The 22,243-nt window shown below is 38.5% G+C and overlaps 1 protein-coding gene across 2 annotated transcripts in view; it reads left to right on the top strand.

The window, feature by feature from the left end:
* Nucleotides 1-22,243, top strand: part of ATG10 (autophagy related 10) — a 179,187-nt gene that overhangs the window by 102,872 nt on the left and 54,072 nt on the right. For both annotated transcript variants that reach the window (XM_006775500.2, XM_015571665.1), the window contains one exon: nt 13,968-14,106. In XM_006775500.2, the coding sequence (XP_006775563.1) occupies nt 13,968-14,106 (139 nt within the window). The remainder of the gene's footprint in view (nt 1-13,967; nt 14,107-22,243) is intronic.

Genomic DNA, 22,243 nt, shown 5'->3' on the forward strand with positions numbered 1-22,243 from the left:
CCCACCTCCCATACTGTGAGCCTACTGTCAGTGTGAACATCTTGGCTGAGATTTTAAAAATCTTGGTATTTTCAGTATTTGCCCCCAGTCTCAGAGAAAATGCTTATTCTCCTGGCTTTAGGGCTGACCTGAAGTGGCTAATTCTCTGGCTGATCTATGGGGAGGTGGCAGGGTGACTCTATCTGGAGAAGCCTTTCTCACACCCTCAGATTTCATCCTGTTGGGTGTAGGGCCGAGTCTGACCCTTTGTTATTTATTGCTGGAAATGATTTTTGTGTTCACTTTCTTGCAAGTGAATTGCTTGAGTTAAAAGTTGAAGCTCTTGACACAACTTTCAATCCATTCTAAAAAAAAAAGTGAAATTCATTTATAGAGGAACTGAAATCATTAATTATGTTGTAGTGCCTTTTTTTTTTTATGGTACACGTATTGCTGTGGGTATAGTGCTCTAAAACATCTGCTGGGTAGTCCGTTATAGCGGCACAAGAATGCTTTTACATGAATGCCATGAAACAGCAGATGCTTCTTAACAACAACTCCCCAATTCATTTAGGAAACAAGTCAGTGCTGGATTTGGTTTTTCCTTCAAGTGTGGTAACTGCAGGCAAATGGTTCCAAAGAGGTTAGAATGGACAAATCCAGTCACTCTGTATAATTTTTTAGGATGCTGCAAGTTGGTCTACGAGCCTTATCTAATAGCGCTTTAATAAAATTAGCATTTTTCTTCTATGCAAATAATTCTTTACCATTATAAGTAATCAGGAAAATACATTAATGCAGTATTACCAGCATAAGCTTCTTTCATTTCCTTTGGAAACTTCTGTTAAATGTTGACTTATCATTAGCATTACAAATAGAAAAAGTGGTTGAAAACCCAGGCTTAGTAACAGGGAGAAATGGGGATCCAGTAATTGGAAGTCAAATGTAGTTCCTTCCAGGAGCAATTTCTGTCGCCTCAGAGATAGATTATGCGGCTCTAGTGATGGCCACATGCCCTTTGCACCAGCCTTGGCAAGACAGGCTTTCTCCTCAGTTCACACAGCAGGTGGTCACCCACAGGTATGCTCTGAAGGTCTGAGGGTCCCAGAGAAATTACTGCTGCTGTTCCCCACTCCCGCTCTCCCCCAAGCCTTTGCTGTGTCATGGTCTCTATTATAGGAAGTGCATGGTTACTGAGATTTCCCTGTTCAAGAAATCTTCCCTTCAATGGCAAAGATTCTTGGCCAGGTTAACACGCCCAGCCTGTAACATTACCATTGGTAGGTGTATCAGATCCCTTTCCTCTGAAGATCAGATTGGAAGGTGGAATTAGGGAGCTGTGTGTGAAATAGGAAAACAAGGTCATGAAGAGCTAGATGTAGGGGATGCCAAAGATCAGTTTTGCCTTCTTCATAATGTTGTTTAATAATGGTCTGGGTCGCCAGCATAGTCTTTAAAGTGGACGATGCATCACCCAGAGGGCTTGCAGGTCAGTCCAACCTCTGGTTTATGGAATGGAAATAGGAACACACAGTTTATACTCATTCCATTTATTTATTTCATTTAACAAATACTGATTGAATGCTTACTGTATGCCAGATACTGTTTGGGATGCTTGGGAGACCTGAGTGAATACGAGAGGTGTAAGCCTGTCCTCCGGGCACTCACAAGCTAAGGGGTGTGTGTGTAATGTAGAGCAGAAGTATCTCCCTGGCCCCAGACCAGATAAAGCCTCGAGATGCATTCTTACATTCTCACAGCATGTGCAACACTATAATCAAATAATTGTTTTTGCAATGATTTGTTTTCCCCACCCTCCCTCTAGTTATAAGCTCTGTGAGAGCAAAGATTGTGTCTCTTTTGCTCACCAGCATCTCTGCAGTGGCAGCACCATGCCTAGTGCATAGTAGACACTCAGTAATCATGAGTGAGTGAATGTGTGCGTGCTCTGTCCACACACATGGCACACATGTACGTACATGTGAGAATGAGCAAAGCTGAGAAAAAAATTTGAGGGGCATTCTCAAGAAGAAACTATCACTCAGGGTAGGAGGACTTGTAAACAGAATTAAGCATACAAGGGGACTTTTTAGTAGGCTGCAAGAAGAGTTTGTTAAGAGGAAGTTTGGGTGGTTACAGGTGACAGGTGTGACAAGTTCTAGGTGATAATGCAGTCTGGTGAACTTGGAGTTCCTGAAAATCTATCTGGGTGGATGGTATGATTGTTAAGCTAAAAATAAACCCCGGGGAGCGTGAGTAGGACATCAAAGGGGTTGGTGCTATATACAACTGGTTAACATGTGAAAGAGCTGAAACAAAAAAAGTTTAAAATCTCACACACCAAATTTATAGATGTGGCAAAATTATATATACCCTGGGGACTATGTGCATTTTTTCTGGTAGGGCTTATTGTGATGATAATTTTATTGTTATTTGTATGGTGATTTAACATATCTCCCTCCTTTAGGGCACAATGTCTGTTGCTCTACCCTCTGTTCCCAGAGCCTAAGACAGTGTCTGGAACAAGGGTGGGACTATGGCTTGCTGCCTATTTTTGTATACAAGCTAAGAATGGTTTTTAAACTTTTATATGGTTGAAAAAGAATCAAAAGAGTAATGTTTCATGACATTAACATGATATGAAATTTAAATTTTAGTGTCCATAAATAACATCTTATTGGAACAAAGCCACACTCATTAATTTACATATTGTCTAGGCTGCTTTCATGCTACAATGGCAAAGTTAAGTGGTTTTGACAGACACATAACGGTGCACAAAGCTTAAAATATTTACTGTCTGGCCCCCTTTTTTTGTTTGTTTGTTAATCCTCACCCACCGGAGGATATTTTTTCCATGGATCTTTTTTTTTTTTTTTTTAGAGTGTGGAAGGGAGGGGGAGAGACAGAGAGAGAGAAACATTGATGTGAGAGAGACACATCCATTGGTTGCCTCCCATACACGCCCCAACCAGCGATCAAGCCTAAACCAACGGACATGACCTTGACTGGAATCAAGCCCAGGACCCTCCAGTCCATGGGCCAATGCTCTAACCACTGAGCAGCCGTCTAGGGCAGTGATGGCGAACCTTTTGAGCTCGGTGTGTCAGCATTTTGAAAAACCCTAACTTAACTCTGGTGCTGTGTCACATATAGAAATTTTTTGATATTTGCAACCATAGTAAAACAGATTTATATTTTTGATATTTATTTTATATATTTAAATGCCATTTAACAAAGAAAAATCAACCAAAAAAATGAGTTCGCATGTCACCTCTGACACGCGTGTCATAGGTTTGCCATCACTGGTCTACGGCCTGCCTGGCCCATTAAGAAAATGTTTACCAACCCCTGGCCTAGAACATAGAAGATACCCTGTAACATTTAATGAATTAATGAATAAGTTAATCAACATACCTATTATGGGACAGTTTTACACTTTATCTTGTTTAATAAACTTTAAACAAGGAAAGCCTGGGAGGAAATTACCATCATATAACAAGTAAGGAAACGGAGGCTCAGAAGAATTAAGTGATCTGCCCATCCAGTGAGTGGCAAAGCCAGGGACTGAACCCAGGTCTCACTCCAAATTTCATGCCCTTTGCCACCTTTGACTGTACTGTGCTTCTCTAATATCTGGATATTTTTAGCTGAGATTTGGATTTGTATCCTTATACCCGGTAGAAAGATGAGAATTTTCAGCATGTTCTCATTGCTGCTGAAACAGTATTATTTAAAAGCAGCACCAAGTCTTTGCCCCGACATAGGTGCAGTGCCTGCCTGGCATGCGGTAGGTTCTTCTGGAAGTTTCTAGAGGACTCTCCTGGTTAAAAAACAAAACAAAACAAAAAAAAAGCAAAAAAAAAAAAACCCACAAACACACACACACACACACACCAACAACAAGCAAACTTAATAAAGCCCCATTCACAGCCACACACCTCAGAGAAAGCTTTGAGGGAAGGAGCCGATGGCTTCCTTGCTCCTTTAAGACAGTTCTCTGCGCATTCTTAGATGTGATGTTTCCTTGCGCTGTAGAATCCACAGCCTCTGGATTATGCCTTTCAGCCTATTTATCAAGACCTTATCATTTTTACTCTTTGGCAGTGAAATTTACTCATTTGTGGATTTGAGCAAAGAAGTTTATTCATATGCTAAAGGAATTTGCAGTTTATTCATCAAGACATTTAGAAATCTCACTTGTTTAAATTAGGGGAGTGCTATCTCTTACTTTAGAAAATGACTGCAGCCAAACTTCAGCCTATTGGATTCAATTATCATCATTCTATTAAGGCTCAGAATTTATCATCCCTTCAGGAAATCGAACATGACATCCGAAGATAGAAAAAAAGCAGAAAAGGGGAAAGTTCACCAAATGGAGAGCCAGGTTCTGCTTACTACTTATAAAAATACAATAAAACGGCATTCAAGAAGGCCTGAAGGTGGACTTGGAGGGGTGGGCACACTCGGGTTGAGGGGCCACAGCTTGTTTTTATAAATAAGGTTCCCGGGAGCACATCCACCACCGTTTGTTTACATGTTGCCAACGGCTGCACTCATCCTCCGATGAAGAGACCTCATGGCCCACGAAGCCTAAACTATTTATTATCTGGTCCTTTCAGAAAACATTTGCAAACCTCTGGAACTAGGCACATAAGAAAAATCAGAAGAGCAAGGCTTGTTTAATACGGAGAGGAGAAATCTGATGCCAATGAATTGGTTCATACTTCTGAGAGGATATTGTATAAAAGATGACTCTTGTTTCATAATTCTCTGCAAAGGAAAACCCAGTGGAGACTGAGTTACCCTGTAGCACCAGGAAGTGCTCTGTCTCTGGAGTTAAAATGTAGAGTAGTGTATAAGGTAACTCTTACACATTGGTAGTTACATGCACCGTGCAAATTTTACCCCTGTTGGCACCCCAGATTTCACTTTTAAAGATTCCTTTTGATGAGGGTTATTGCTACATATCTGCTGCTGAATGCCATGATTGATAAAGGAATAATATACTAAGGCATTAATGGCCATTGATACTTTAGCGAGAATTAATCAACTCAGAGGAAGAGGAGAACATGAAATATTATTTTTGGACAGGAGGAGAAGGGAAAGGGCCAGCAAAAAAGCCTGGGTCCCTGGGGGTGGGGGCGCTGAGTTGATGTCTTTGGTTAGTGGAGGTGCATTAGGCTCCCACCAAGAGGAGACCAACTGAGACAGCGCTACTCCTGGAAATGGAGATGAGCAGTCAGTGAGGGCAAACTGGTTGTGGCAGAATTTTGAGTCTTGGTGACTGGGCTTTCCTGATGCTGTCATCTCATAGACTGAGTTATCTTAACTGAAGAATCCTAAAATAGACCCTTTACATATTTGTGAGGCCATGCTTCCTGGAGTGGCCTGCTGACTCCTGCATTAGCATCACCTGGGATGATGTAAATAAGGTGGATCCTGAAGTCCCATCCCAGAACTACTGAGTTCAAAAGCGGAAGTGTGAGGATGGAGCCCGAGAGGACATATGTTTAACATTCTCTACCCCCCAAAATCTGAATGTCTTGGCTCCGTGAAGGAGCCTGAGGACTTAGGTTTATGTCCTGGCCGTTTCTTACTTGCTGGGTGACCTAGAGCAGGGGAGCGAATGACATAATGTACACAAATGTGCTTAGAAAAACTGTACACCCTTGTAACTGATGCTGGCCTTTCTTATGTAGCATGCTAAGGGTAGCTCTGAACAGAAATACATTTGGTTGATTCTGAAGCTCAGAATACCAGGTATATTTACTTAGTCATGATTTCCATAATGAATTCTGATGTTCAAAGCCTTATTCTGCTAATACTGCTTTAGCTGCCCAGGAGTCTTAAGAAGTAGGTAAGAAGAACCTAACTTTTCCTTTAAAAATCCTTCTGAGCCCTTCTGGGTTTTTTTCCCCAGAACATAATGCCTTTTTATCTCTTGTTCTGATTTATGAACTAATTGTCATTGGCATATGATGGGTGCTATTAAGGGTTATTACTATTCCCTGCTGTGGGGAACTGTCTCTCTGCCATGGAAGCTAAGACACAGCCTCTTCTGCAGTCCACCTTGGACTCAGCCTGTTTGCTGGCTGCCCGGCTCTGAACTCAACCGGTTGTACTGTCCTGAAGGAAGCAGGGTCTAAGACAGGGGTGGGCAAACTTTTTGACTCGAGGGCCACAATGGGTTCTTAAACTGGACCGGAGGGCCGGAACAAAAGCATGGATGGAGTGTTTGTGTGAGCTAATATAAATTCAAAGTAAACATCATTACGTAAAAGGGTACGGTCTTTTTTTTTTTTTTTTAGTTTTATTCATTTCCAACGCGGCCCGCGGGCCGTAGTTTGCCCACGTCTGGAAGAAGTACAGTGGAGCCAGATGCAAACACCAGAAATCTGCCAGATGCTTTGGCTGGTTTCTGTGTCCCCTCCTTCCTGCCTTGCCCTTGCCAGGCTGCAGAAAAGGATTTAATCCCCAGGAGACAGATTCTTTCTCTCAGTGGGAACCCACACTGGCCATGCTGATGCTAGCTCACTCCCCTCTGAGGGATCTGGGAGAGCAAAGAATGGCGCCTCATTTTTTTCCTTTAAAAAAAAATCAGGAGGAGGAGTGATAATATTACCGGGAAAGGGGAGCCTCTCTGAGATGCTATTCTTGGGATCGTCCTGTTGACCACCCCTTATTTCATGGTCGCTCCAGATGCTGTCAGACACATGGCTGCCTGTGTTGAACCCTCTCTTGTGTTCTAGATACTACATTCACAGTTGCTAAAAGGATACGCTCTTGTGACAGTCACATACGTAAGCCACAGAGATCATGAAGAAAGTCATTCTAGGAGTAAAGATAGTGAGAAGACCACCTTGGTGTGAAATGATGAGCACATGAAACAAAAAAGGGCCTGCTTACTGGAATCTCACATAGATTATTTTTCTAATTCACCATATCTGTTTTAATAATTAAAAGTCTTTCTTGAGGGATTCATTTTTCAGTTGTTTGTCAAAAGGCTTTGACGGTTCTTATCACTTCTGAATAGATGGAAAGGCTGTTGGCTCAGGGAAATCACACGAAGTTTGTTTCTTAACCCATTTTTCCATTGTGATTAGATGGCTTGTGTCCACTCAGAACCAGCACTGCCCTGTGCCACTCGGCTTCTAGGCTGTGATTCTGATCTGTTAATGTGAGGTTTGAATTGAAGATCTGACTGGTAGAAGATAAACAAATTGACTCTCTTTTCCTCAAGGGGTATTATGAATAAAGCTCCTTACTTATGTTTTCTCAGTAATAGTAAGAGAGATTTTTAGTGATAGAAGAAAAGTTTTTCTTCCTTCAATTACTTTTCCTTGCAGGCTAAATAGAGATAGGGATCTCATTTCTTAAGCCCAATATACCATTTGGGTTTTTTTTTCAATAAAATATCTATAAAGTGTCTCCAGCATGATCCCCGTTTAATGGGATTTAGTTGCAAAGCTTAATTCATATCAGATTTTCTAAATGAGAGATCACTGTCAACTTATTGTTAATTGAATTAAATAAAATCAAGGTTTCTATAATTAATGTGAACCACTTAATCTTTTAGCTCTTTGAATGAGTGTAATTTCCTAAACACAGGTATCTTCTCATTTAATGAAATAGCAGCATTTTGAGGAAAATAAATGTACATGTGACTTTTTTTCTAATAACTCTTAATGTAAAAATACCCAAATCCTTAAAAAATATAATAAAAGAATAAAAATAATAACATATTATCAAACTTACCAAAAATGTTAACATTATGTGGTCCAGAACGTAAGTTCAAATTAACTATAGTAATGGTTAAGGAGTGGCTAATATTGTTCAAAGAGAAATGATTTCAGTGTCAGTAGACATGGGTTATAGCTCTACCTGTGCCTCCACCTACTTGGTGACATTGGGGACACCACCAACCTTTCTGGGCCCTGTGTATATCTGCAAGGTGAGGGTGTTGGCTAGATGGAATTGTTCACTAGAGTATACTGTAACATGGTATCAGAAACTTTTATCTTAATTTATCCTATTTTGGAGAATTTAAAATAGTCACAAAAGTACACAATGGTATAATAATGGTAAAGCACCTATGGACCCAGCAAGCAGCCTCAACCATCACCACCCCATGGCCAGTCAGCCTCTCGCACACCTCTGTCCTCTGGCCCTTTCCTGTGTTACTTTAAAGCTATTCCCTGACCTTAGATGCTGTTTCATCCCTCTGCCATCTGTTTTGTTAGCACTTGAGGTCTTAGAAATTTTATTTAAAAAACAAAATTTCAAATTGCTTCGCTATTTCTTTCCTTTTCATTTTTAATTGAAAGTTTTGAGATAACTATAGATTCACATGCATAATAAGAAATAATCTGAAAGATCCCCTGTACCCTTTACACAATTCCCCCCAGTGGCAACATCTTGCAAAACTATAGTATCACAATCAGGATATTGGCATCCATACAGTCCACTTATCTGATTAGGATTTCCTCAGTTTTACTCGTACTCGTGTGTGTGTGTGTGTGTGTGTGTGTGTGTGTGTGTAGTTCTATATCATTTTATCACAAGTGTAGGTTTTTGTATCCTCCACCACAGTCAAAATACTGTTTTATCACCACAGGATTCCTCATTTTGCCCTTTTGTAACCACACTTCTCTCCATAACCTCCCTCATTACATCGTCTTTGTCTTTTTATTTCTAAAATTTTATCATTTCAAAAATCTTACCTAAATGGAACCATACAGTCTGTAACCTTTTTGTTTTGTTTTGTTTCAAGAGGATTTATATTAATTTTTCAATTACAGTTGACATACAATATTATATTAGTTTCAGCTATGCAACACAGTGATTAGTCATGTATACGCCTTATGAAGTGATCACCCTGCTAAATGTAGTACCTATCTGTGAGTTTGTTTCATTTGTTGGTTTGCTTTGTTTTTTAGATTCTACATGTAAATGAAATCGTATGGTATTTGTCTTTCCCTGTCTGACTTATTTTACTTAATATAATGCCCTCTAGGTCCATCGATGTGTCTGCAAATGGCAAAATTTTATTCTTTTTGTGACTGAATAATATTCCAGTGTATGTTTGTACCACTGCTTTACACATTGGTCTATCAATAGACCCTTAGGTTGATTCCATATCTTGGTTAGTATAAATAATGCCAAGGGGTACATATATCTTTTCAGATTAATATTTTGATTTTTCCATTCAGAAGGTCATCTTTTCGTTTTGTTGATAGTTTCTTTTGCTGTTCAAAACCTTTTTAGTTTGATGTAGTCCCGTCTGTTTATTTTTTCTTTTGTTTCCTTTGCCTGGGGAGACATATCCAACAAAATTATTTCTCAGAGAAATGTCAAAGATTTATTGCTTATGTTTTCTTCTAGGAGTTTTATGATTTCAAGTTTATATTTAAGTCTTTAATCCATTTGAGTTTATTTTTGTATGTTGTATGAAAAAGTTGTCGTTTCATTTTTTCATGCATCTGTTCAGTTTTCCCAATATCATTTATTGAAGAGACTATATTTTTTGTATATTTTTTCCTACTTTGTCATTAGTTGATCATATAGGCATGGATTTATTTTTGGGTTCTCTATTCTGTTCCATTGATCTATGTGTATCGTTTTATGCCAGTACCATGATGTTTTGATTACCATGGCCTTGTAATATAGTTTGATATCAGGTAGCATGATACTTCCACATCTGTTCTTCTTTCTCAAGATTGCTGTAGCTCTTTGGGGTCTTTGTAATTCCATGTAAGTTTTAGGATTATTTTTTCCTAATTGGTATTGGTATTTTGATAGCAGTTGCATTGAATTTGTAGATTGCTTTGGGTAGTATGGACATTTCAATGATGCTACTTCTTTTTATCTTTGAGGATGGTATAGCCTTCTGTTTATTTGTATCTTCTTCAGTTTCTTTCTTTATTGTCTTATAGTTTTTTGAGTACAGGTCTTTTACCTCCTTGGTTAAATTTATCGCTAGGTATTTTATTGTTTGGATTGGCCTTTATCGCTTGCATAATTCCTGGGAGACTTCACAGGTGGTTGTGTATGTCAGGTTTGCTCTTTTCATTGTTGAGTAGTGTGGAATGATATACCACAGTTACCTGATTTGACCACAACCTGTTGGAGAACAGCTAACCTGTTTCAGTTTTTGGCTGTTCTGAATAAAACTGCTGTGTACAGGTTTTTCCATTTTTCTGGGACAAATACCCAAGGGTATAATTGGTGGGATCTGTGATAAGTACATGTTTAGTTTTATAAGAAACTGGCATATGGTTTTATATTCCAAGCAGCAACCCCCCGATCGGCTCTGCTCTGTGTGTGACAGGGGCGAGCTCCCCCTTCACCAACATTTGAAGGTATGATTATTTATTTTAGTCATTCTGATAGATATGGAGTGCTATCTCATTGTAGTTTTAATTTTCATTTCCCTGATAGCTCATGATGTTGAACATCTTTTTCTTATGCTTATTTGTCATTTGTATATCATCTTTGGTGATCTTTTGCATTTTTACTCCTTCATTTGCTGTTTTTGTTTTTTCAGACTTGGGATGGAGGTGAAGTTGCTGGTAAATTATGAAGTTTGTTATCGTATACTTAGGTGGGAGGAAACAGATCTGCTACTGATATAGATAATATTGCTTACTACCATTCTCAGCTCTGTGTTAGAGTCACTGAAAATACAAAGATGAATAGTACAAGAATATTAGTCTTGAAGTTCTAAATCTATCTGGCACTTTTGGAAAGGGAAACAGAAAATATGAAGAAGTCTGTAATTTCTAAATTGCTTGACTTCAAGGGATAATATTTGCATGAGGATCTTAAAGTTGAACACAAATGATGGAAAGAGCCCGCAGGCGAAGGATTCAAATTCATTTAATATGAGTTAAGTATGCAAAAATGTCTTTGCACATAGATGGTTTCCTAGAGCAGGGAACTGACAACACTCCCAATAGAGGAGTAACACTCCAGCCTTTAAATCTCAGAAAAGCACGCAGCTGCCGGTGAGAATGGTGACTGGAGTGAGAGCTAACAGGTTCCTCAAGAAGTTTCTTCTGTCACTTCTCCCTTGGGCCTCCTAATTCTTCCAGAGAATTTAGATCTATGTCTAATTGATCACCAGTTCCAAGTACCTGGTGTCAACCCCAGCACATGCCTGAGTACTTAATTTGAGTTTGGACAAAGAACGTTCTTTCCAGGAATTTTATCCTCCCTGGCAGGACTGAATCTCAAGTAGTCTATTTCTGTAGTTTTCGGCAGCAATTACGGACTCCAGTGTTTACTTAAGAATTGGACAGTGATCGTCTAAGAAGAGAAATAGCTCAATAGAAAAGTATAAGGAATAAACACACACACACACAAATCTAATTTTTGGTAAAGGTGCATTAAAAATCAATGGGAAAGATAGACTATTAGAAATCATCTGGGAAAAATTCCTACCTGACACTATAACAAAAACAAAATTTTGGATGGATTAATGATCTAAATGTAAATTTAAAAACATGTGCATGTGTGTGAGTATGTGTGTAGAATAAAGGAGTTTAATATTTTTATAAATTTTAAGGATGAGGTGGGAAGTAGCCAGAGGCCTTTTAATGAAGACAGGTACAGAGTAACTACATAAAAGTAAAATAAATCTTTATGATAAAATGTACAAGAAAACAAAGTTTAAAAAAAACTGAGTGAAAATATTTTATATACATACACATATATATATGTCATATAATCTTGCACACCTCTGTTTTTCTATGGAGATGGGTATATACTATTAGGTAGATAGATATCCAATAATAAATTATCATTTTTGATATACAAAGAATTTATATAATTTAATAAGAAAAATAAAAAATATCAGAAAAATAAGCAAAGGATAAGAACATGAAAATCACAAAAGGATACAAATTACCAATAAACAGATGAATAGATGTTCACATTCACTAGTATTCAACAAACTAGAAATTAAAACAATGACATTTAAAAACTCATCGAATAGGCAAAAATTTAAAACACAAATAACTCAGTATTTATGGGGTATGGGAAAGAACATTCTCATACATTTCTGCTGGAAATTTGTTTTGCTGAGGACAGATTGGCACTATCAAAATTTAAAGTATACACACCCTTTGCACAGTAATGCCTCCTTCAGGAATCTGCACCATAGAAAACAGAGGTGTGATAGAGGATACGTGGGCTAAGAAATTCATCGCAGCATTAATTGAGTAGCAGGAAGTTATAATCAACCTAAAATACCTAGCAATGTAGAAATGTTAAAAACAAAACCATGACATAGTCACACAGTGCAATAAAATAAAACCATTAAAAGAAGAAGCAAAATCTATAGCACTGATGTGACGCACATGGCAGGATGTCCACTAGTGCAAAACCAAATCAAGAACATATGTATGCACAGCATGATTTAACTGGTGGTAGGTGGCTGGATGGGTGATGTGTGTATGTGTGTGGACTTATTCATACACCAAGAAATTTTTTTTAAGTGGAAAAATACACAAATGACCTGCTAAGAATGGTTACAAATCTGAAGTATAGAAGTGCTAGGTCGAGAGGAATTTTATTTTTCATTTTATGTATTTATGCAGTACTTGCAATTATTCTGTATCACAAAGGTGTAATGTTTTATAATGTTGAGAAAGAAAAGAAATGATACATGCTAAACAACCCAATCATTGACCAAAAAGAAAGAATTTAGTTAAAAGAATTGCTTTAAAAGAAGGTATAGATACCTTTGCCTAATGCAAATTTAAATAAACAAACAGAAAAACCCAAGTGCTGCTGTATTAATTTTCTGTATTTGGATATGTATCTCGGTGATTTCTCTCTGGCTATTTAATTCATTGTGTTTAACTGAGAGGGTCTATGGGAGTTTAGTGAAAAACTATTTTGTAACTCTCTCCCTCCAGTTGTGATTTATCTCCCCCAGTGAACTGCTGGTGAGTGGGGAATTAGTAAAGCAGATACAGATCTGGAGAGTAGTGTGTGGCTTTACTTATCTCCGCAGGGATCCTTATTTCATATTGATAAAGCTTGAAATCCTTCCTGTAGCTCTTTCTGATTGTTCATTGTCGCAGTTACTGTTGTAATGAGAGGTACAAAGAGGCAAACCAACCTGCTTCTTTCCTTCTACTAAATTAATTTCAAAGGAAATTCTTCAACCCAAGTAAATAATGAATGTGGGTGGAATCAGATTCTGACTCGACATGTCCATTTAATTGCTTCTAAACGTTTAGATACATTCTTAAGAAACCTTCACACATCATTAAAAATTCAACCAGTAAAGAATGATGGGGTGAGACATGAACTGGCTCTAGCCATCTTTGCTCACAAAACCCCATTTTAAGTTGGCATTAATATTTGCCTTCTCCTCTATTATTATAAATCAAGATTTATTGTAGAAATATACCAAAGACAGCACAATAATAAAACAAATTCAGCACAGGTTTTGAAATGTACCTAACAAAATCAACCTCTTGCAAAATAACTTTCTTATTCAAAATGGAACTGGGAATTGTTCAGCACACAATGAATCATCTTTTGGCAAGTACAATAGAATCTTTAGGGACATTTCACAGCCTCTTGTTCAATTGTTAGGATGTTTTTAGCTTTCACAGGTAGGGAAGAAGGTTGCTTGTATAGCCATCATCTTGTTGCTAAAATTGAACAGTAAAGATTTTTCAGAGTTGCTGTTGTAATAGATCTTTTTGCTTTTTTCCCCTCCCTTCCTGTTTCTATGCCCAGAGCGGCTTTGTCTCTCAAAAGCAATCTGGAATTACTTAATGCTAATGTTTTCTGGTTTTACTATTTACCCAGGACTCAAATGATAAACATTAATGTGGGAAACTCCCTTTTTCTTACCTCATGGTTCTATGTTTATTTAACTGTTATTCTGCAAGAAGAAAACTGCGTCTTTCTCCAGGTTAATGGACTCCTTTTTTATTGACAAACATTGTGTTTTTGCTTTTGCTTTTTTTCAGGAGGCTGTAGAGTTACCCCGGGATGATTCTGAAGTGACTGAGGCCACAGCAGCAACTGAAGTGATTAAATATGAGTATCACGTCCTGTATTCCTGTAGCTACCAAGTGCCTGTGCTTTACTTTAGGGCAAGCTTTTTAGGTAAGACCATGTTGGAAGCTAAATGTAAATTCATAACATTTACATATAAAGGCAGAAAGCAGACTTGGAAAATTATTCTTGAGAGGAAAAAAAATAGAGTTAAAAATAAGAAAACTGTGGGTGAGGTAAGGTTTTTACCAGTAAATTTTCTCATGTTTTAGAAAGAGTATCAGGACTTCAGAGTGAATGATATCATCCCAGCCATAAGTCTGATCTTCAGATTCTTGGCCTCCTGCCAAACGTTGACTAAGCCCCCTGGCCCTTTTTGCTTTACTTTAAACAAGTAGGAACAACTTAAAGCTACAATGTTTATTTATTTCTAACTTTACAGTAAAAATTTCTTTCAACCCTAAGCGATCCCATTAACACAGAGCCCCCATGCCTTTCCCCCCCCAAATGCTAATAATTGCTTCAAGAACTATTTATCAATGAGTTTAAGCTATACTTAAATACAGCACTGATATTTCCTTTGGCCGTCTATACATCTCCAGTGCCTTCACTTCCTGCAATGCTGTTACTCAACTCATTCCCCTTGCCAAAAGGTGGAACACTCTGTCTCCTCTGAGGCCTTTGCTAATAAAGCTTATTTGATCAGCAACCACAGAGTCCCCACTCTGCAGCGCAGCCAGCAGCCGTGACATTCCCCTTCATGTCCTCCAGCTAAACCGGGTCAGCGTTTCCAGGCCCTGCCAGCCCTGGGCTCTGGGACAAAAGGAGTCACCTCCCCAGTCCACTCCCTACTCTATTTCTCCTTCTCTATCTGGGCTCATCAGCAGCTTTTTGCATTTTGAACAGACTTATAACTTTTTCTAGATAGCTAAGACATCTGAATTTAGCCAGTGATATTTTATTTTTAATTAAAAAGTAGCTTAAGCTGCTTTGAATGTGTATTGGGTAGATTTAATCACTTGCTGCCTTATATTGTTTAATGGTCTCTAATTTTGCGGTGTTGGCGGTTTAACAAAGCACTTAGGATTTAAAACACAAGAACAAATTCTCATAGGCTCCCTGGTGAGAAGACTTTAATCTGAGGTGCAGTTCCTAAGAACTGACAATTTGGGGTAAATCTTCAGGATGGGACATGGGGAATTGAGGACAGCGAGGGTTCACTACTTCACAAACTCTTGCTGCGGATTTGTCCATATGGTTATGACAGGACTTTCAAACACTCACTTCTTTTTGTAATTCGATTTGTTTTGGAGCCCAGAGGTTAGAGGAGGTTTCTGGTTAGTGAGCTGAGCTCTACTAAAAAGCAGGAGGAGATCCATTTGTTTACCAGGGGGAGGAACATGTCTTTCTTGGTTTTGGTTTGCAGCGGCTCTTACCTAGTAACTTCCAGATTCTAAGATATGTCGAGGCTGTAGGTAGGGGAAATAGGACACTACTTCTTCAATACTGTACTTTCATATAATTAGTATTCACCATAAGCAGTTAATCACCAGAGAAGAGCTCCCAGAGACAAAACAAGTTGTTTAGCTTGTCAGCATTAGGGAATTGGAGGTGTTGAAACATGACTGCTTCTCGCTGGAAGTGGGTCTTGCCGAGGCTGCTGGATGAGCTCATACGTGTGCTTTGCTCTTATGTGCCAACAGCTCCCCTCACAGCACAGCACGGTAATTGTTCCTGCAAGTCCAATTACGTTTTAATGAAATTTGTGTACTTCCTAAGATCTTTTCTGCATGTTGCTTTTCCATTTCTTAAAAAAGCCACACAAAAACTCTAGCATTCTTGGATTCTATTTATATTCTTTTAAGATTTCCTTTATTATGCTTAATAAAGAAAAACCAAAACAAGTCATTGGTTTTCTGCAGAAACACTCCTTGTTCTTCCCCCTCCCCATTCTGTGCTATATAGAATGAGTATTAGAAATGCTTTCATTTCAGAATTCATTTGGTGCTTGTTCAGACACATTAAAATATCAAATTTAATCTTTGGAGGGCATACTGAATGTTTTCTTGTGGAGAAACATGAAAAACGGTGCTTTCCTTTATCATAGTCTAATGATTTTTCTCTTTTCCACCTAACTTAACTTAATGGGTGTTCTAAAAATGTATCACCCTTTACTCTGGAGTCATAATTTTTCATTTATTCCCCTCAATCTATTCCCTTTTCCTGGGATATCTGATTTCTCTGGCTTTTCATCTGTTTTTTAAACAAATCTCTGTCAGTGTGGTGACTAGATTCCTAGCATCTTCCCCTTATTCCAGGTCCAGATTTTTCTTTGTCTCATTCTAAAAGAGTTCGACCTAGAAAGGAGGATGACTATAAAATTTCTCGCCCAGGGGTCTTTTTTTTTGTTGCTTCAAAAATAGTTCAGTTAGCCTTGTTTTTGGCAGATATTTAGAATTTCTTTTGCATTTGATTGCTATTAAAAATTAGTTTCTCTAGCTTGCTCTGCATCTTCTTCTAATACCACTCTTTTTTAAGGAAAAACAAATAGTAAGTATTTCCATTTCAACTGATAGTACCTTTTTTTAAATCAACTGGCTTAGATTCCAGAAGAAATCTTTATTTTGTTTCTTGAGATGCAAAGCCATTGGACTGTAATTATCTCTTATTTCTTTATATTGTTGTGTCCACCAGGCCAACTATTGCCTAAGACTCAGCTAACATGCCACTTGCTCTTGTCACTCCATGACATATTGTATCAAATCACACATAACATATCACATTGCATCATATCATATATCATGTTACAAGTTGCACCACAACAAACTTATTTGTTTACTTGATCCCTATTCCCTATAAAATGGTAAGCTAGAAGTTAAAGTTTTCAGTTAAAAAGAGAGAAGAAGAAAATTAATATTGGGTACTTACAAAATGAGTATGAGTAAGACATTTTGATACCCACAATATCAACTGTGGTTCAGCATTAGCAGGTGTTTATTGAATGAACCAATGAGGAATTTCTAATCATTTGTGATGGTGCCCTTTTTAACTGCTATGATGGGTTTATATGGGAGGAATTAATGCTGTTGTCTCCAGGAGACTCAGGACCCAAACCACCTATATATTGTTACTCTTTAGTCTGATATTTCTCAGAGATTATAGGGTTAGTTGACTAAGGAGAAGGGAAAGTCCTGAAGACTCAAAGGTGAGCCTCCAAACCAACAGAGCAGCTGCCTTGCTTATATTGACACTTTTTTACTTGATCTTTTATGCAGACAGCTATGCTGAGGCAGATTCTGCTTCTGGGGGCCTCTCATTTCTACTACGTGAGTTTACAGGAGCTCAGTTTTGTAGGGGGTAACATGCATTTACAAGAACACATATGTTCTTTCCATTGTTCCTTTCCCCCTGACTACTCTTGTCACTATGGGTTTGGGAGAGGTAGTGGGACATACTTAGCACCATTTATTATCCAGCAGTGGGTGAGAGGCATTTGCACTTCTGTCAAGTAGTAATAAAGAGCCTGTATTTGAATAGTGCTTTGTAGTTTCTGAAGTCTGTTCTCACAAAGCATTGATGTCAGTGCCCACTGGTGGTTGTTTTTTCTTTCCTGTTTTCTGAGTACACACAGTATTTTAAATTATTTGTATCATGCCAAAGGCTTCTATCTACTCCCCATTATTCCATCACCTTTTAAAGTCTCATCTTCCCTTTTAGGGACATGGCTTTGGTCAAAAGCTGATGGAAAACAGAAACGTGGTAAAAACCTTACATATACCTACTGGCTTTGACCTCACCACAGTTCTAAGCTCATATATTTTCCCCATTTCACTGACATAGCTAGAGATTTCTATATTTCAGCTTGAATTCTGATTTATTTCTTCTTCGTTCCTCCTTTTTTCCTTTGTTCTCAGTCTCTATTGGAAAATAGACCAAGTGGTTCTGCTCATTTTCAAAATAGTTAACTCTTGGGCTGACGTATGGGTTCTTCTTGGGAACCATTTTTGAGATATTTCTTTAATTAGTCAGATGGGCTGCTTTTGAATAAGGAGGGAAACATTTCTCCCATTCAACAACTGAATGTCTGTTCTTTCTGTAGATCCATTCTAGTATTGGCCCAGGGAGTAAGGGTATAGAATTAAAAATGTAACCCAGACATTTTATGTGGAAGATCTGTCCACTTGTTATATGCCTGAAGGATGCTCATGGAGAAATAGGGCAAAAGAAATAGCCAAAGAATAATTTCTTCTCAAAGGCAGCATGAACCAAACTAAGATAAAGGCCAGCACAAAGGACAAATAATGGAAAGTTTAGGATGAGAACAGTGCATGACTCATCAAGGAGGAGGAGGCAGAGGCTTGTCCATGCTTTGGAACAAGAGGAGGCCTTTGAAATGCAAAGAAGAGAATGATAGGGACACAGGAATAATGGGGGTTGGAGGAAGTTAGAGAATAAAAATAAAATCCATACCTCTGTCCAACGACCTTCAAGGGAAGGTAGCAAGTTGGCTTTTCTGAAGAAACTGGGAAAAGAAGCTGGAAAAGGGAAGAAGGGCAAGTGCCCAACTGTAGGCTGGAGGGAACGTGGCATATTTGGGGGAGAGGGAGAGGCCAGATTGCAGTAGGGTTTTCTTAAGATGAATTGTGGAAGAAATGGTTGAAAGGTATTTGAGATCAAATTATGGACTAGATCATGGATGGGAAGGGATTGGATTGAAAGAGATTGAGCGGAAGTGAATGGGACCCGAGGAGGGATTTCCTAGAGCAGAAATCATGACTGAGTAAAAGAAAAGCATAAATGAAGATGAAAATAAATCATGGAGAATGAAGTTTTAGTAAAAGGAGTTTGGCTCTTTCTGTATTGTTAGCATTGTATTAAGCTTTTTAAAATAATAACCTCTTAGAGAAAATGAGTTAGAAAGAACATATTTTCAGGGAAAAATTATTATTGCCAACAGAGTGAGAGTGAAAGCAGCTTGTTGAACAAAGTTAAAAAAAAAAAGTGGATTAGAGAAGTACGTAAAGACAGGCAAAAATGATTCTAGTTAATTATTACAATGAGCAGAAAATAGAAAATAGTTTGAGAAATGATTTAATTTAGAGTCTTATGTGATTGTACAGATTGCTTCAAAAAGTTCATATATGCCACTTATATTTATGTAACTAGTTAGTAAATCTAGCCAGACATTATAATGAAATGGAACATGAATTTGGGGAGATTAAAAAGAGATTCTAGGGATTGAAGTGAAATTTGAAGAGCAAGCAATGAAAGTTATTAAGAAAAATAATGAACATTTATTTAATTAATACAAATATACTCAAACTGAAAAGTCCAAATAATAGAGGAAATTTAATGAAAAGTACAGTATTTGTTCAATCATGTAAATGTTTGAAACATTATGGGGAATTAGCGTGGAAGTAGGATGCTAGATTGGAACATATGATAGGGAAAAAATCTCATTGAAAAATCAAGCCCTGATTTAAAAGTGTGTTTAAAAAAAAAAGGTGTCAGAGAAATGTGAAACAAAACTGCAGGGACCTATGTTAGTCTAAAACACCACATCCTCCTGGCTGGTGTGGCTCAGTGGTTGAGCGTCGACCTGTGAACTAGGAGGTCATGGTTGGATTCCCCGTCAGGGCACATGCCCAGGTTTCAGACTTGATCCTCAGTGGGGGGCATGCAGAAAGCAGCTGATCAATGATTCTTTCTCATTGATGTTTCTCTCTCTCTCTCTCTCTCCCTCTCCCTTCCTCTCTCTGAAATTAATAAAAGCATAGTTTAAAAAAAAAACCCACATACACAGAAAGCAACAGATTTTAAATGGATCCGAAGACTAGAAAGAGGACATGATTTATTCCCTTACTTGCAAGAGACTATACTTTCGCTTTCCTAGATTAATGTCTGTTTGTGGTACTGGAAGGAACATTTATTTGCTTACTCTTGGAAAAATCAGCCCTGTTTGAAAAATCTATTAAAACATACATGACTGCCTACTGTGTGCATAGCACAAAAACTCATTAGCCTATTTTAAAAATATGCTGAAAAAAATCACTGCACAGCTTGAAACTAGTTTATTGCTTTTCTCCTCCTTTAAAGTCACAGAGTTATTCGAGGTCAGGTACTAGGTGTTATGCTGAGAAAGTGGAGACTGCATTCTCCTTGGGTTGGTGGTGGAATAGGGGTAGTCAAGATGCAGCTACGGGCATAAGAGGTCCATGTTCCGGGAGTAAGGAGGTGTGAACAGAGCCAGAAATCCAAAATGCTGAGTGCTGGGGTGTCCGACCAACAAGCTGGGTCAAAACCTCGGGATTCTTTGAAGAGGACTGAAAGTAGAATGTCTTCTGCTTTAGAACCAGTAGACGCAGTGTTATGTACCTTGTGGTGTGGTCCTCAGAGTCCTGATGAATAGTGGTATCTTGGGACATTTTCTGATTTCTCAAGAAGGGCTTGTATGTACTTCTGCCAGGTTAAGTGTTTAATTTAATTTAAACGAGAAGTTACAGCATCGTGCATTATTATAGGTTTCTTAACACAGTGTATGGACAGTTTCAAGTGACTCAAAATTATTCCTCTTCGTGTTGTATGCTGGGCATTTTTCTCATAAAAATCTATCTATATAAAAGGCTAACATGCTAAGTGTCCTTCCCACCTTCTGACTGGTCGCTATGATGTGCATTGACCACCAAGGGGCAGATGCTCAATGCAGGAGCTGCCGTGAAACACACTTACCATTTTATAGAGAAACGGTAGCGCGGAGCTGGCTGACAAATCAACACTTGGCTTCTCCCAAGTGGGACACAGGCCCTGCCACCACTCTGGAGCAACACCCCACTAAATCGTAGCCAACACCGTCAAGGCCCCATGGCCAGCCCTTAACAGTCACTGTGGGTACCGGGTAATGACATCACATAGCAAAGCCCGGCTTCCTCTCTCTAGTGATGACTGGCCTCCTTGCAGTTCCTTCAGCCCAGGAATACAACTTGCTTTATAGCCAGATGCAAACATTTTACACTTTAACAGAATGTCTGTGAAGTGTTTTCCCATGCTTCATCTCATTTGATCCTCACAGAAGTCCTGGAGCATGTACATAGGAATCACACTCAGTGGAATCCTATTTTCTTTTTACTAGCTGGAAAATGGAGATTTAGAAAGCTTAGACACTTGGCCCAACTGAAAAGAAGTAAGAAATGGTGGAACTTGAAAATGACTTCAGGTTTTCTCACTACGCAGAATATAGTCAAACACTGCTGCAGTTACCATTAAATATTTTATCCTTTGTTCTCCCTGTGTGATCTACAATAATAATCTGCTTCATGTTGATATTTACTGCTGTGTTGCTGACAATTACCTGAAAGGGAAGTTGGGGTGCTTCACTGGGCTGGAAAAGGTTTAGCTAAATCAGAAAGCAGGTCTAATTAAGCAAGTTTATTCTATACATATAAAAGGCTAAGTTAACACGCACACATATAAAGCTCTCGCTGGTGCCAATCGCACTTGTGTGTTTCCATCTGTCATTGTCAATCGTGAATTTGGTTGACACTTCTATTATAGAGAAAGGGCGTATAGCGATTTTAAAATATTTCCTCTAAGTAATTTCCTTTCAGTGTGCATGAATTCATGCACTGGGCCACTAGTAGATTATAACATCCATAAACTTCATCATGTGATTTAAAGACTCCTTACATTTATTTGCTACTCAAAATTACTAAGCAAATATTTAACATTTTAAAAGTTGGGGCTTATAATTTGGAATGTAGATTATCAATAGGCAAGAGTTTTAAACCATTTATTAGGACTATATTAGTTAGGTATATTTGGTTGCAAATAATTGAACCCGACTATGATAAGCAGAAAAGGACTTATTAGGAGGTTAGATCATAGAGTCAATCGAAGGCATTAAGAATGACAAGATGGAGAAACTAAGATGGCGGCAGAGATAAACACTGGGAAATTAATGCCGCTCACAACAATTGATTAATACCTCAGAGAAACAATACGGACTTCATCCAGAACCATAGGAAGCCTGGCTGACTGTAAATTCTACAACTAGAAGGAAGGAAAAGCACACTGAGAGCAAGAGAAGCTGCAGAAGAGAAGCGCAGAGGTACAGGGCTCGCGCGCGCGGAAAGGGGCTGGCACCCGAGGACGCGGCGGTCTTTTTGAATCCGGAGGGAGTCACAAGCTCCCGACGGCTCTGGGACTATATTAGTTAGGTATATTTGGTTGCAAATAATTGAACCCGACTATG

Source organism: Myotis davidii, unplaced genomic scaffold (assembly GCF_000327345.1).
Source record: "Myotis davidii unplaced genomic scaffold, ASM32734v1 scaffold44, whole genome shotgun sequence".
Taxonomy (NCBI): Eukaryota; Metazoa; Chordata; class Mammalia; order Chiroptera; family Vespertilionidae; genus Myotis; species Myotis davidii.